Source organism: Camelus ferus, chromosome 26 (assembly GCF_009834535.1).
Source record: "Camelus ferus isolate YT-003-E chromosome 26, BCGSAC_Cfer_1.0, whole genome shotgun sequence".
Lineage (NCBI taxonomy): Eukaryota > Metazoa > Chordata > Mammalia > Artiodactyla > Camelidae > Camelus > Camelus ferus.
The window spans coordinates 3684181-3696926 of NC_045721.1; the positions used below are offsets into that span (position 1 = coordinate 3684181).

The 12746-nt window shown below is 33.4% G+C and overlaps 1 protein-coding gene across 2 annotated transcripts in view; it reads right to left on the reverse strand.

Annotated features, from left to right (window-relative positions):
- ADAM18 (ADAM metallopeptidase domain 18) overlaps positions 1–12746 on the reverse strand; it is a 50920-nt gene that overhangs the window by 26248 nt on the left and 11926 nt on the right. The window contains exons 9-12 of one of the 2 annotated variants that reach the window (XM_032468690.1): positions 9331–9402; positions 8961–9127; positions 8133–8214; positions 2617–2753 (exon numbers count right to left, since the gene is read on the reverse strand). In XM_032468690.1, coding sequence (XP_032324581.1) covers positions 2617–2753; positions 8133–8214; positions 8961–9127; positions 9331–9402 — 458 coding nt within the window. The remainder of the gene's footprint in view (positions 1–2616; positions 2754–8132; positions 8215–8960; positions 9128–9330; positions 9403–12746) is intronic. The other variant, XM_032468691.1, reaches the window with a different exon arrangement.

The following is a 12746-nucleotide window of genomic DNA, read 5'->3' on the forward strand; positions in this document are numbered from 1 at the left end:
AAATGAAATATTTTATTAAAATATTACTATAATTCTGTTTATTTTAATGTTTTAATGTAGTGACTCTAAACTTTAAAATCATATATGTGGCTGACACTTTATTTCTACTGCACAGTGCCCCTCTAAGCAATCATGTCTGAAGAAGTAGCATCTGAGCAGCTGTATCTACGATGACAGGTTCTGGGTTGTCTCCTGAGCCTTTGAGAAAAGAAATAGCTAACTGCCAAGGATTCAGAGTTGGGGGATCGTGAGAGAAAACAGAAATGCTTTAGCTTTCATGACATAGCCATTTGGAATGAGATAAATAGGGGGAATTGGGAAGACTATGGCAAGGAATACTAGTATTTAAGCAGATTTCTGTTACTTGTTTTTTTTCTTTTCTTGAAGTACCATCAGTTACAATGTGTCAATTTCTGGTGTACAGCGCAATGTCCCAGTCATACATATATATACATATATTTTCATATTCTTTTTCATTAAAGGTTATTACAGGATATTTAATATAGTTCCCTGTGCTATACAGAAGAAATTTGGGGTTTTTTTTTTATATATACAGTGGTTATCATTTACAAATCTCAAACTCCCAAATTTATCCCTTCCCATCCCTTTTTCCCCAGTAACCATAAAATTGTTTAGTATGTCTGCAAGTCTGTTTGTTTTGTAGATGAGTTTGTTACTGTCCTCTTTTTTCCTTTCTTTTTTTTTCCTTAAAGATTCCACATACGAGTGATATCATATGGTATTTTCTTTCTCTTTCTGGCTTACTTCACTTAGAATGACAATCTCCAGGTCCATCCATGTTGCTTCAGATGGTACTATGTTATCATTTTTATGGCTGAATAGTATTCCATTTTATAAATATACCACAGTTTCTTTATCTAGTCATCTGTCAATGGACGTTTACATTGCTTCCATATTTTGGCTATTGTAAATAGTGCTGCCATGAACATTGGGGTGTGCGTGTCTTTTTGAATTAGAGTTCCTTCCGGATATATGCCCAGGAGTGGGATTGCTAGATCATAGGGTAAGTCTATTTTTAGTTTTTTAAGGAATATCCATACTGTTTTCCATATGGCTGCACCAAAATACATTCCCACCAACAGTGTAGGAGGGTTCCCTTTTCTCCACAGCCTCTCCAGCATTTATCGTTCATAGACTTTTGAATGATGGCCATTCTGACTGGTTTGAGGTGAAAACTCGTTGTAGTTTTGATTTGCATTTCTCTGCTAATTAGCGATATTGAGCATTTTTTCATGTGCCTATTGGCCATCTGTATGTCTTCCTTGGAGAATTGCTTGTTTAGGTCTTCTGCCCATTTTTGGATTAGGTTGTTTTTTGTCATTGTTGTTATTAAGTTGTATGAGTTGTTTATATACTCTGGAAATTAAGCCTTTGTCAGTCACATCATTGTAAGTATTTTCTCCCATTTCGTAGGTTGTCTTTTTGTTTTAACTACATTGTTTCAAGTGGCACCAGTGCCATCGTGTTTGTGCAGGCCACTCTCACACAAGAGCTATATACTTTGAACACAGATAGCCTTTTAAACAAAATAAGTTCAAAAACAGACAGGGACTCAGAGATTAATTTCTACTTGGACCACATGTTTTTTGAGTGAAAATTAAAAGTGTTAATTAGAACTTCTGTTTAAGGTGGGTACATATACTAAGGATTTCAAGATTGATCAAAATGAGTTTTTTGATGTTATAATTGTATACTTATTCTGTTGATTTATGTAGCTAGTCAATCATAATATCTGCAAATGAGGACAACTAATTTCTTCTTCAAATCTTTTTTTTGCCTCAAAATAATAGCCAAAGCTACCAGTACTATGTTATATAAATCAAGGGTAATTTTAGACATCCTTGCCTTGAGCAACAAAGGCTACAACAACAACAACAAAAAACAACAATTGTATCATATGTTAATATAGTATTTCATAGTCTTCATAAATCTAATTACTTTGAGGGAATCTTTCATAGTCATGGGATTTATTGATTTCTGAAGTCTTGTATCACTTGGACAAATTTGTTAGTTATGTTATTGCAGCAAAGTGTGTTACAGCTCAGTTGTGACAGCAGCCTGGATCCTGACAAGACCAAGCAGCACTTGGGAGAGTTGGAGAACTCAGGTTTATTACATCAGCAGGCCCAGAGGAGTTAACACTCCAAGCTCTGGACCCCGTCTGTAGGTTTGCACAGGTTTTTACAGGCTGCCAGCATAGACTTTGCAACATCATATGAAAATAAGGTGTAACAAAGTAGACCAATCAGGAATGAGCTTTTTAGAAATGGACCAATCAGGAGTGAGCTCAGGGAACCAACAGAATCGTAGGCGTAAGTTCTCCTTTCCTAGAAGCAAGCCACGCCACAGAAGTAAAACGTGAGATAATGCCGCCAGGCCAGGGAACTGGATGGCGCTGGCAGGAAAGTAGTGGCCCTGCCTGGGGGTCCTGCTGGTCTTTTCATGGGGCTTCCCACCTCAATATCTCTTCATGAACAACATACTTTCCCAATTTTTGATGTGGAGTTGAGTATAAAGAAGTTGTTCATTACATCTTATAAACAACCTCAAAAATACATGTGTGAAATTAATTCAAAAGGGAAAAAAAAACCTTACACTGCTTCGTGATTCATTATACACGTAGCTCTCGGACAGGAACACTTATTGATGTCATCATATGTTAATCCTATTTTAAGGCCAAGCAGTTGAGTTATAATAACCGAAAATCCCTCCAATGTCATTGCATCTGGATACTAAAATAAAGAAGACTGATGAGTATTGTAAGAGGAAAACAAAAGCATCTCATACATTAAAGTTTTATTCCTGTCATATTTCATATTTTCATACTTTTTTATGTTGACCATGTTACACTTTATTTTGATAGATCACTGATATGAATATCCATACTAGTTAATTTATTTAGAAGCATGAAACAAAGTAAAATGTGATCAAACCACCGGTATTTTCTGGTGTAAAATTTGGCATGCCCAGATTCCACAGCCTTAAACACACTCAGTGTTGCTGACGTAGCCAATATAAAACACATTTAACTTTCTAATTAAATCAATCCATTCAATTAACAAATATTAATTCAATACATACATGTGTCGGGCACTGTGACAGAAGATAAGACCACAGTGGCATGCATGGAAGAAAGGGACTCTTCCACACCTGGAGCTTCTGTTACAGAAGCGGAGAGAGAGGATTGATAGGAAATTAACAACAAACTTGCCAAATATAAAGGGATCATGAAAAGTGCTATGAAGAAATGGGGTGCTCCAATAGAGAATATTGAGGAGGGGTATAACTATATAGGTGAGATAGTTAGGAAAACCTATTTGTGAAATTGATATTCAGGCTGAGATAGAAAGTTTACGGAAGTGACCGGCATTATGACTAGGAGTAGGGAGCTTGTGTGGGAACCTGTCAAAGGCTGCAGTATAATGAGTGAAGTGAAGAGACGGCAGGACGGAAGTTAGAGAGACAGCAGAGCCACGGTAAAGAAATTTGTATTGAGATCTTATTTGTTAAAAAATGGTTGGTGGTAGTGCAGAGTGGCATTCCATATGATTTAACCTTGATAAAGAAATTTTGATTCTTTTCCCATCTTTTTAATCATTATGAGTAAAAGTCTTAGAACTTCTCTAATTTTTCTACATCAATTAAAACTTATAGCAGGTAAAATTGAAGTAATTCATACCCAAAAGAAAAAAAACTTGTGTGCATATGTGTGCATGAAAACGTGGAATATTATCTAGCAATCTGGAAAAATGAGTTACTAGGTACCCTCTCCTGTTATCCGATAAGAGCTAAGATTGAAAAAAAAGGAAAATCCCTGTATCAGAATTTGAAATGAGGTTAAAGACAAAGTAGAATGTGAGATGATATCTGGCTAACCATCAGGTTTTAGGGCGAGAGGTGGAACCAGAAACTGGACTTTCAGTGCCAACTCACAAGAGAAATAGTCTTACACTTCTTTATTTATATGGTTAAAAATAAATGCCCTGTATAAAGCCATTCAACAGGATAAAATAACCCCCTAGCTATATAGTATAGGAAGAGAAGATTATATAAAAAATTAATAAAATGGGGATAAAAGAGGACACTAATAAAGATTCTGCAGATTAAAAAGAGCTATGATGTACAAAAGAATGAAAGTTGACCCCTATTTCATACCACTCACAAAAATTAACTTGAAAAGGATTAAATAATTAAACATAAGGACAGAAACCACAACATTTTTAAAAGAAAAGATAGGAGAAAAGCTTTTTGACAGTCATCTTGGCAATGATTTTGTTGGATTTCACACAAAAAGCACAGGCAACAAAAGCAGAAATAAAGACATAGGACCACATCAAACAAAAATATTTCTACACAGCAAAGGAAACAATCAACAAAATGAAAGGCAACCTGTAGAATGGGAGAAAACATTTGCACACCATGTAGCCAATAAAAGGTTATATTAAAAATACAAGGAGCTCCTAGAACTCAGTAGCAAAAAACACCAAATAACTCAATTACAACATGAACAAAAGACCTGAATAGACACTTTTTTCCCCAAAGAAGACATACACATGGCCCTCAAGTATATGAAAAGATGCTCAACATCGCTATTCATCAGAGAAATGCAAATCAAAACCACAATGAGATGCCACTTTATAAAGATAGGACAGGTATGATCAAAAAGACACGAGATAACCGACGCTGGCAAGGCTGTGGAGAAAATGGGATCCTGGTGCACTGTTGGTGGGAATGTAATTTGATACAGTCATTTTGGAAAACAGTATGCAGTTTCCTCAAAAAATTAACAATAGAACTCCCATATAAGCCAGCAGCCCCACTTGTGCATATGTACGCAAAGAAAATGATATCACTGTCTGTACTCCCTTGTTCATAGCAGCGTTATTCACAACAGCCAAGGTATGGAAATAACCTGCATGTTCATCAGTGAGTGAATTGATAAGAAAACGTGGTATACAATACAGTATTGTTTATAGAAAAGGAAATTCTGACATTTGCGACAACAGGGATGACCTCGTGGGCATTATACTAAGTGAAATAAGTCGGACAGAGAAGGACAAATACTGTATGATTTCACTTACATGTGGAATCTAAAAATCAAACAACCAAACAGAACAGTCATAGATGCAGAGAACTAATTGGTGGTTAGCACAAGGGAGGGGGCTGGTGAGGTGGGTGAAATACATGAAGAGGATTAAAAGGTACAGAGAGAGACACACACATACAGTATGGTATCACTTATATGTGGAATCTAAAAACACAACCTGTTGAACTCAGAGAAATGGGAGTAGCATGGTGGTCGCTAGGAGCTGGGGGATGGAGGAAATAGGGAGGGGTTGATGCAAGGTTACAAACTTTCAGTTATAGGATGAATGAGTTCTGATGACCTAATGTAAAGCATGGTGACTATGGGTAATAATACTGTATTATACACCTGAAATTCGTATAGAGAGTAGATGTTAAGCATTTCTGTAAATAAAATGGTAACTACATGAGTTGATGGATATATTCATTTAAGTTGGGGAATCATTCATGATTTATACATATATCAAATGATCAACATATCAAATGATCACACTATACACTTTAAATATACTCATATTTTGTCAATTATGCCTCAATAAAGCTGGGGGGAAGAAAGAGCTGTGGTATGTGTGTGTGTGTGTGTTTGTGTGAATAAAGGAATAAGATGGAGAAAATAAATGAGTATTGGACAGTTACAATAGAGAATTAAAATCTATAGGCAGAATCTAACAGATGCTTCAGGTCCTGAAGACGTTGGAGCCCACCTTGGATTAACAGAAGCTTGTAGCATCGGCTGGGAGTCCACGGTCGAAGGAAAGTAACTCTAAAGAGTGACAGCTTTTGTGTCTATTAGACTGGGACCAGGTGTAATAGACATGGCATGTGGGTTCTCAGGGCACTGATGGAAAAGATTTTACTGTTTCTGGCCTGGCAAATATAAAATGTGAATGTGAGGAAATGATGTCTGCTAAATTCACAAGCAGAAAGCTTCAGAAACAATATCCTCCAATTCTGTCTCCCACAGTTCTTGCCAATTCCTGAAACCCTCATATGTGGAACAGCCTCAACACAATTTAGCTAAAGACTGACGATCTCAGCTGAGACCAGAGCTGCTGTTCATGATCCAGCGTTGCTGTCCTGAATTTAACCAAGAGCACTGCATGACAAAACAAGCAAACAAAAAATCAACCGTCACCAGAGAAAAGCACAGAATCCAGACTCCCTGTTACCATAATACTGTCCAAGGTATCAAAGACTGTCATTGAAAAGGCCATGAAAACTCAGTGTAGGTGTCAACAGTGGCCCATAAAACTGATCCAGAATGTGTGTTTTCAAGAATAAACTGTCTACAGAAATGGAAGATTTAAAGAGAAATCACTTTCTTGTGACATAATTCTCAGAAATATCCTTTACACAGGCCAAAATTACTCATACCAAGAACCAGGAATATCTCAACTGCAATTAGAAGACAATCGACAGCAAAATCAAGACATTTCATACATCGCATTCCCTGACCAGGACTTTAAAGCGACTACCATAAATATGCTCCAACTAGCTACTACAAAAACTCTTGAGACAAATTAGAAAACAAAATTCTCATCAAAGAAACAGATAACATGAAAAGAACAAAATGAAAATTTCAGAACAGAAAAATACAGTAATAAAAAAATAAACCTCAATAGATGAACTTAGTAGCAAATTGGAGCTGTCAGAAGGGAGAATCAGTGAACTTAAAGACTGATTGATATAAATTACCCAATCTGAATAACAGAGAAAATAGTTTTTTAAAAAATTAACAAATTTAGGAACATTTAAAGACTGATTGATATAAATTACCCAATCTGAATAACAGAGAAAATAGTTTTTTAAAAAATTAACAAATTTAGGAGCAATGGGACAATAACAAAACAAAACAAAACAAAACAAAAAACCCTAGCATTAATGTCATCAGTGGCCCGGAAGAGGAGAAAAAGTGCATAGCTGAAAAATTTTTAAAGAACAAGTAGCTGAAAAACTCCCAAATTTGGCAAAAGACACAAATCAACATATATAATAGATTCACAAAACTTCTAACTGGATAAACTCAGAGTAATCCATGGCCGGGCACATCATCGTTAAATAGCTGGAGAAAAATTTTAAATGTCTTGAAATCAGCAAAAGGAGAACAGCACGTTGCTTACAGAGGAGCAATGATTACTATGACAGGGGGTTTCTCATCAGAAATAATGTTGGACAGAGCATTGAGCACAACAGTTTTCAAGTGCTGAAAGAAAAGAAATGTCACCCCATGACTTTCACCCAGAAAAAATTATCTTAAAGAATGAAAATAAAGACATCCTAAAATGAAGGAAAATTATGACAGCATGTTGCCAGTCACCCTGCTTCAAAACAAAGACGAAAGAAAGTTCTTCATACAAGAATGAAAATGATAATAAAAGAAGACTTGTAACATCATGAAGAAAGAACAGAAAGGTTACATACATATGGGAAGATATAATAGACTATTCTACTTCATTTGACTTTTTATAAAGTTATGTTTCATGGTTGAAGACAAAAATTGTAATTTAGTGTGCTATATAGTTCTAAACATATTTAAAAGTAACATTTAAGCAAACTATACCATAAAATTCTCTATTTTATGATCATATATATAATTTGGGACATAAACTATGGTGTTAACATTCTTATATTCCACTTGAAATGGTAAAATGGAGACATATATTTGTAACAATAGTATGAAGTATGCAAAAAAAGGCACGCATGAATTCATGACTTTTTGTTATTTCTTGAATTTGAAGGAAACATAACAGCAGGCTTTAACTTTTCTAAATCTGATGCAAAGTTAGTATCCATTATGCCTAGGTGGTGAAGGGGTCCATTACTGTTTGTTCATATTATTTCCTTCTGTCTGAAAGCTATAATTAAATAAACTTTATGAGAGTAAAAATAATGTTGTCCCAACAAAATAATAATAGAAATATAGAGGAAAAACTCAAGTTTACTTAAGTACATAAAATAATACTTATAAAATGTAATATCAAGCTTAGATAAAATAGTAATATGAAGAAAGGTACACATTTCCATACCATAGCAATATCTGCGTCGTAACTTTCATTGCATATTGTGCCAGGAACAGTTGCTCCCACATATTTAGGCTGCTTCCTGTAACTACAACATACAGTATTGCCTTTTTTATTAGTTATTCAGAATGATTTACTTGCTTATTTATTATATTAAATTTCCCTTCCATAAAATTTAAAATAATTTTCTCATACAGTTTTTTAAAATCTGAACAATATCTAATATATTATACAAAGTGCTCAAATCATTTAAAACTATAATTTACCAACCATCTTTCCTAACCTAACTCCTAAACTTGGTATTATATTATCTCGAGTTCTCCTTAGCGTCTCTCATTCTGCATTCACTGTTCTGGTCACTAAGAGATAAAACAAAGAGGGTTTTTAACTTGTGGAAAAGAAATCTTGCTTGTTTTAAAGATAAGAATTTTTAAAAATTAAATATTAGCAAAAAATCAAATCTTTGTTAAACAGTCGACATGAAATATATTAACACATCATAGATAATGTTAACTGACTAGTGTCAATTTTACATCCCTAATAAACTAAGGCTTGTATGTATTCAGTAGTATAGTTGATATCACAAAAGTTCATGACAGACAGATCTTTTCATATAAATTATACTTCAAAGTATTTTGTTACATAAGTGATTCGTGTTGTTTTTATTTTTATCATATTTCCAACTACATGATCACCTCAATGGCAACTGTTATGCTTTATTTAACATTTTCAGAGGGGACTACAGAAAGTTGAAGAACACAGTAAATGCATTAAATTATAAAATCAATGGAATTATTTATGTATATCTTTATTACTGTAGAACATTATGCTTACATTAGTAAGAATGCTACGTCATGGGGCCGTAGGATAAGATAGTCCCGTTTCCACGTCAAAAATCTGTGTAATAAATCATCAGCATCCCCGTTGGTAGAAATTTGGTTTTTATCTGACCATAACTCCAAGGAGGACAGTATCACAGTCAATGTGAACTGACTAAACATCTAAAAATAAGATTTATGATGTATTTATTCAAATAACATAACTCATTACATCAAAACATAAAAACAAAAAATAAAGAAGTTACTTGATTATTTTGGATATTAAACCAATTAAAGGGCTTTAAGTCATTAATTTGTCATGATATAATGGAAAGTTTTTCAATGACTTTTTGTAAAATTATAAATGTAAAAAATTTAAAACTTACAGTGTTGACAAGGCTAATAATCTGGATAATTTTCTGCGTTACGGCCATCATTTCTGATCCCATATAATCATACTGAAAAATAAATTTTTTTAATAATTCCTTTAAAAATGTGGATGATAACAATTTTTTTTTTTGGATGCTGAATACATCTTGATGATACCAGCCAGGAAAAACATAGGATTTGTCAGACAATTTAAAGCATACTCACATAAAGATGATAATATTTATAATAAATGAAAACAAAAAAACAAAGGGAACAAATCAACTTGGGCATTCAAAATACATTCTCAATTGTTATATATTTTAAAGACACTGTCCAGCAGAAACATTTGAAACTAAACACGTACTAAAATAACTTCACAGATCCCTCCGTATTGTAAAGGGATTTCTTGAGGAAGAAGTATTCTGTAACAGAGGAAATCAATGACAGTATTTCCCATTGCATGCTTAGTAATTAAAGAAAAGAGTAAATAAGCATTAATAATATAGCAGAAAGAAGCATTAAAAATAATCAAATCCTCAAATAAATCTATAGGAAAAAAGACAGAAATCATAGTGATGTAAAGTGAAAATTATGTGGAATGACTCAAAAAGGTTTGATTAAAAAAACAAATGAAACAGCATAAAGGAAAGGAGAAAGGAAAGAATTTGTCTTCTGAAACTGGTAAATACATTTTTTAAAATTAGAGCAGAATATAAGAAGAGTAAAACTCAGTCACTCACAGTTTGAGGCCTGCCTAATCTTGATATCACATCGAAACAAAACATTATAAAGAAGGAACATTATTTCATGAATATAAACCCCCAAATCCTAAACAAAATGTTAAAGAAATCATCCATGACATGTGAATATAATGAATTAGCTGGATATATTTTAGAAACACAAGGTTGGTTTAAAATATATGATTATCTCAATGGGTGCAGACAAAGCATTTGATAAAATTCAATAACTGTCTATGGTTAAAAAGAAATCTCAGGAAACTAAGACTTTATGGGAACTTTCTTAGTATTACGAAGCTAATCTATGAAAAACTATAGCTAGTATGACACTTAAAGAAAGTGGCTGCTCTAGAAGTTAGGGGAAAAGTTAGAAATGTACATAATAAATTCATGTGTATTAGAGTCAAGCTAAGACAATAAAGTAAGAAATAAAAGCAGGAAGGGAAATCAAACATTTAAAAAGAGGAATTAAAAATGTCATTATTCACAGGTATGATTGTGTACATAGAATATTTAAAGGAATCTACAAAAAAATCTCTTAAGAATGAACAAGTGAATTAGGCAAGATCACAGGATAAGATGAATACATAAAAATCAATGTTTTCTCCATAAACTAGCAAGAAAAACTGAAATGTTAAAGGAGAAAAAATTAGTTTAGATGATCTTAATACAAAACAATAAAACTAATAAATCTTCTCAAGCTCACAACAGAACACTGGTGAAAGAAACTAACAAAAGATATAAAGGTGTTTGTGCAATTATGGATTAACACTGTTAAGATGACAATTCTTCACAAAGAGTTCTAAGCATTCAGTGCAATCCCCAAATCAAAAACACAGTTTGTGTGTGTATGTATGGAATTTGTAGAGCAATTCTAAAGTGTGTTTAAATGCAAAGGACCCAGAATAATCAAAGCAATAATGAAGAATAATAAAAGAATTTAAACAAGAGATTAAATAACAATAAAGCTACAATAACAGTGTAGTATTGATTCAAAAAAACATAAATGGGTCAGTAGAAAATAAGAGTCAAGAACATATATATTCCATTACATGGCTTGGTGAAAACTGTCAACACAACTGACTTAGGCAGGTTTTTTTTAATAAATGGTGCTGGAGCAAAATAAAACAGAAAAAATAAACCTTAACCTCTACCTCACATTGCTCATTTTCATCAGTTAGAGACAGATCATAAAACTATATGTGAAGAGGTAAAGAAAAATAAATTCTAAAATAAAAAATAGGTGAAAATACTTATGTTCCTGGAATAAAAAAATATTAAAAAGAAAAGAAAATAATAAGAAAAATCATAAATTAAATGCATCATCATTCATAATGTATGTCCATTAAAAGACACTATTGAGTGTAAAAACAAGATAGTCCCAATGTAACTATCTGACAAAGAATTCATATTTATAGTATATAAAAATTCCCATAAACAATAAGAAAAAATAAAATGGGAAACATTTATATAATTAGTCATAAAGAGAAATCCTAGTGGTCAACAACAGTATCAAATGTGTTCAAACTCATTAATCATCAAGTAAATGCTGATAAAAACCACTATATAATCTCACTATTCATACACCAGAATGGCAAAATTTAAAGACTATCAAAATCAATTGTTTATGAAGATACAGGGCCCTTGGATCTTTCATACATTGCCTATGGAAGAACAAACTGTTATAATCACTTTCGAAAACTATTTATCAATATCCTCTAAAAGTAACATACACTAACCCAATCACATAATTTCACTCTTAGGTAGATAATCAAAAGACACTATGTCTACCAAAAGAACATCTTTCCTAAGAAGATATACAAGTGGCCAATAGGTACACAAAAAGGTATTTAACATCACTCAACATCAGGGAAATGCAAATCAAATCCATGTGATATCAACAAGTGTTAGAATATTTACCATCAAAAAGACAAGAGCTAACAAATGCTGAAGATGTTGAGAAAAGGGACCCCTGGACACTGTATGAATATAAATTGATAGAGCCACTATGGAAAATAATATGTATGTTCCTTAACAAATTAAAAATGGAACTACCATATGATTTGACAGTCCCACTCTTGGGTATATATCCTAAGGAAATGAAATCATTATCTCAGAGATATCTGCATTCTTGTGTTTATCGAAACTTCACAGTAGCCTAGATATGCAAACAACCTAAGTGTCCATCAGCAGATGAATAAACAAAGAAACTATGGTGTATATGTGTACACACACACACACACACACACACACACACACACACACACACTGGAATATTATTCAGTCATTAAAAAGAAGGAAATTCTCCCATTTACAACAACATGATGAACCTGGAGGGCATTATGCTAAGTGAAATCAGCCAGCCAGAGAAAAGACAAAACTGTATGGTATTACTTGTATGTAGCACCAAAAAAAAAAAATACAATTTCACTGAAATGGAGAATATAATTTTGGTTGCCAGAGAGGGAAATGGACAAATGTAGGTAAAGGGTACACGCTTTCAATTACAAGAATAAATTCTGAGGGTCTAATATGCAGCATGGTGACTACAGTTAAGTATATGGTATTGTACGCTTGGAAGTTGCTGAGAGTAGATCTTCTCAACACACACACACACGTGTGTGCACAGGAAAAAGAGTTAACTATGTGAGGTGGATGAATGTGTTCATTATCTTGACCTCAGTAATCAATCCACC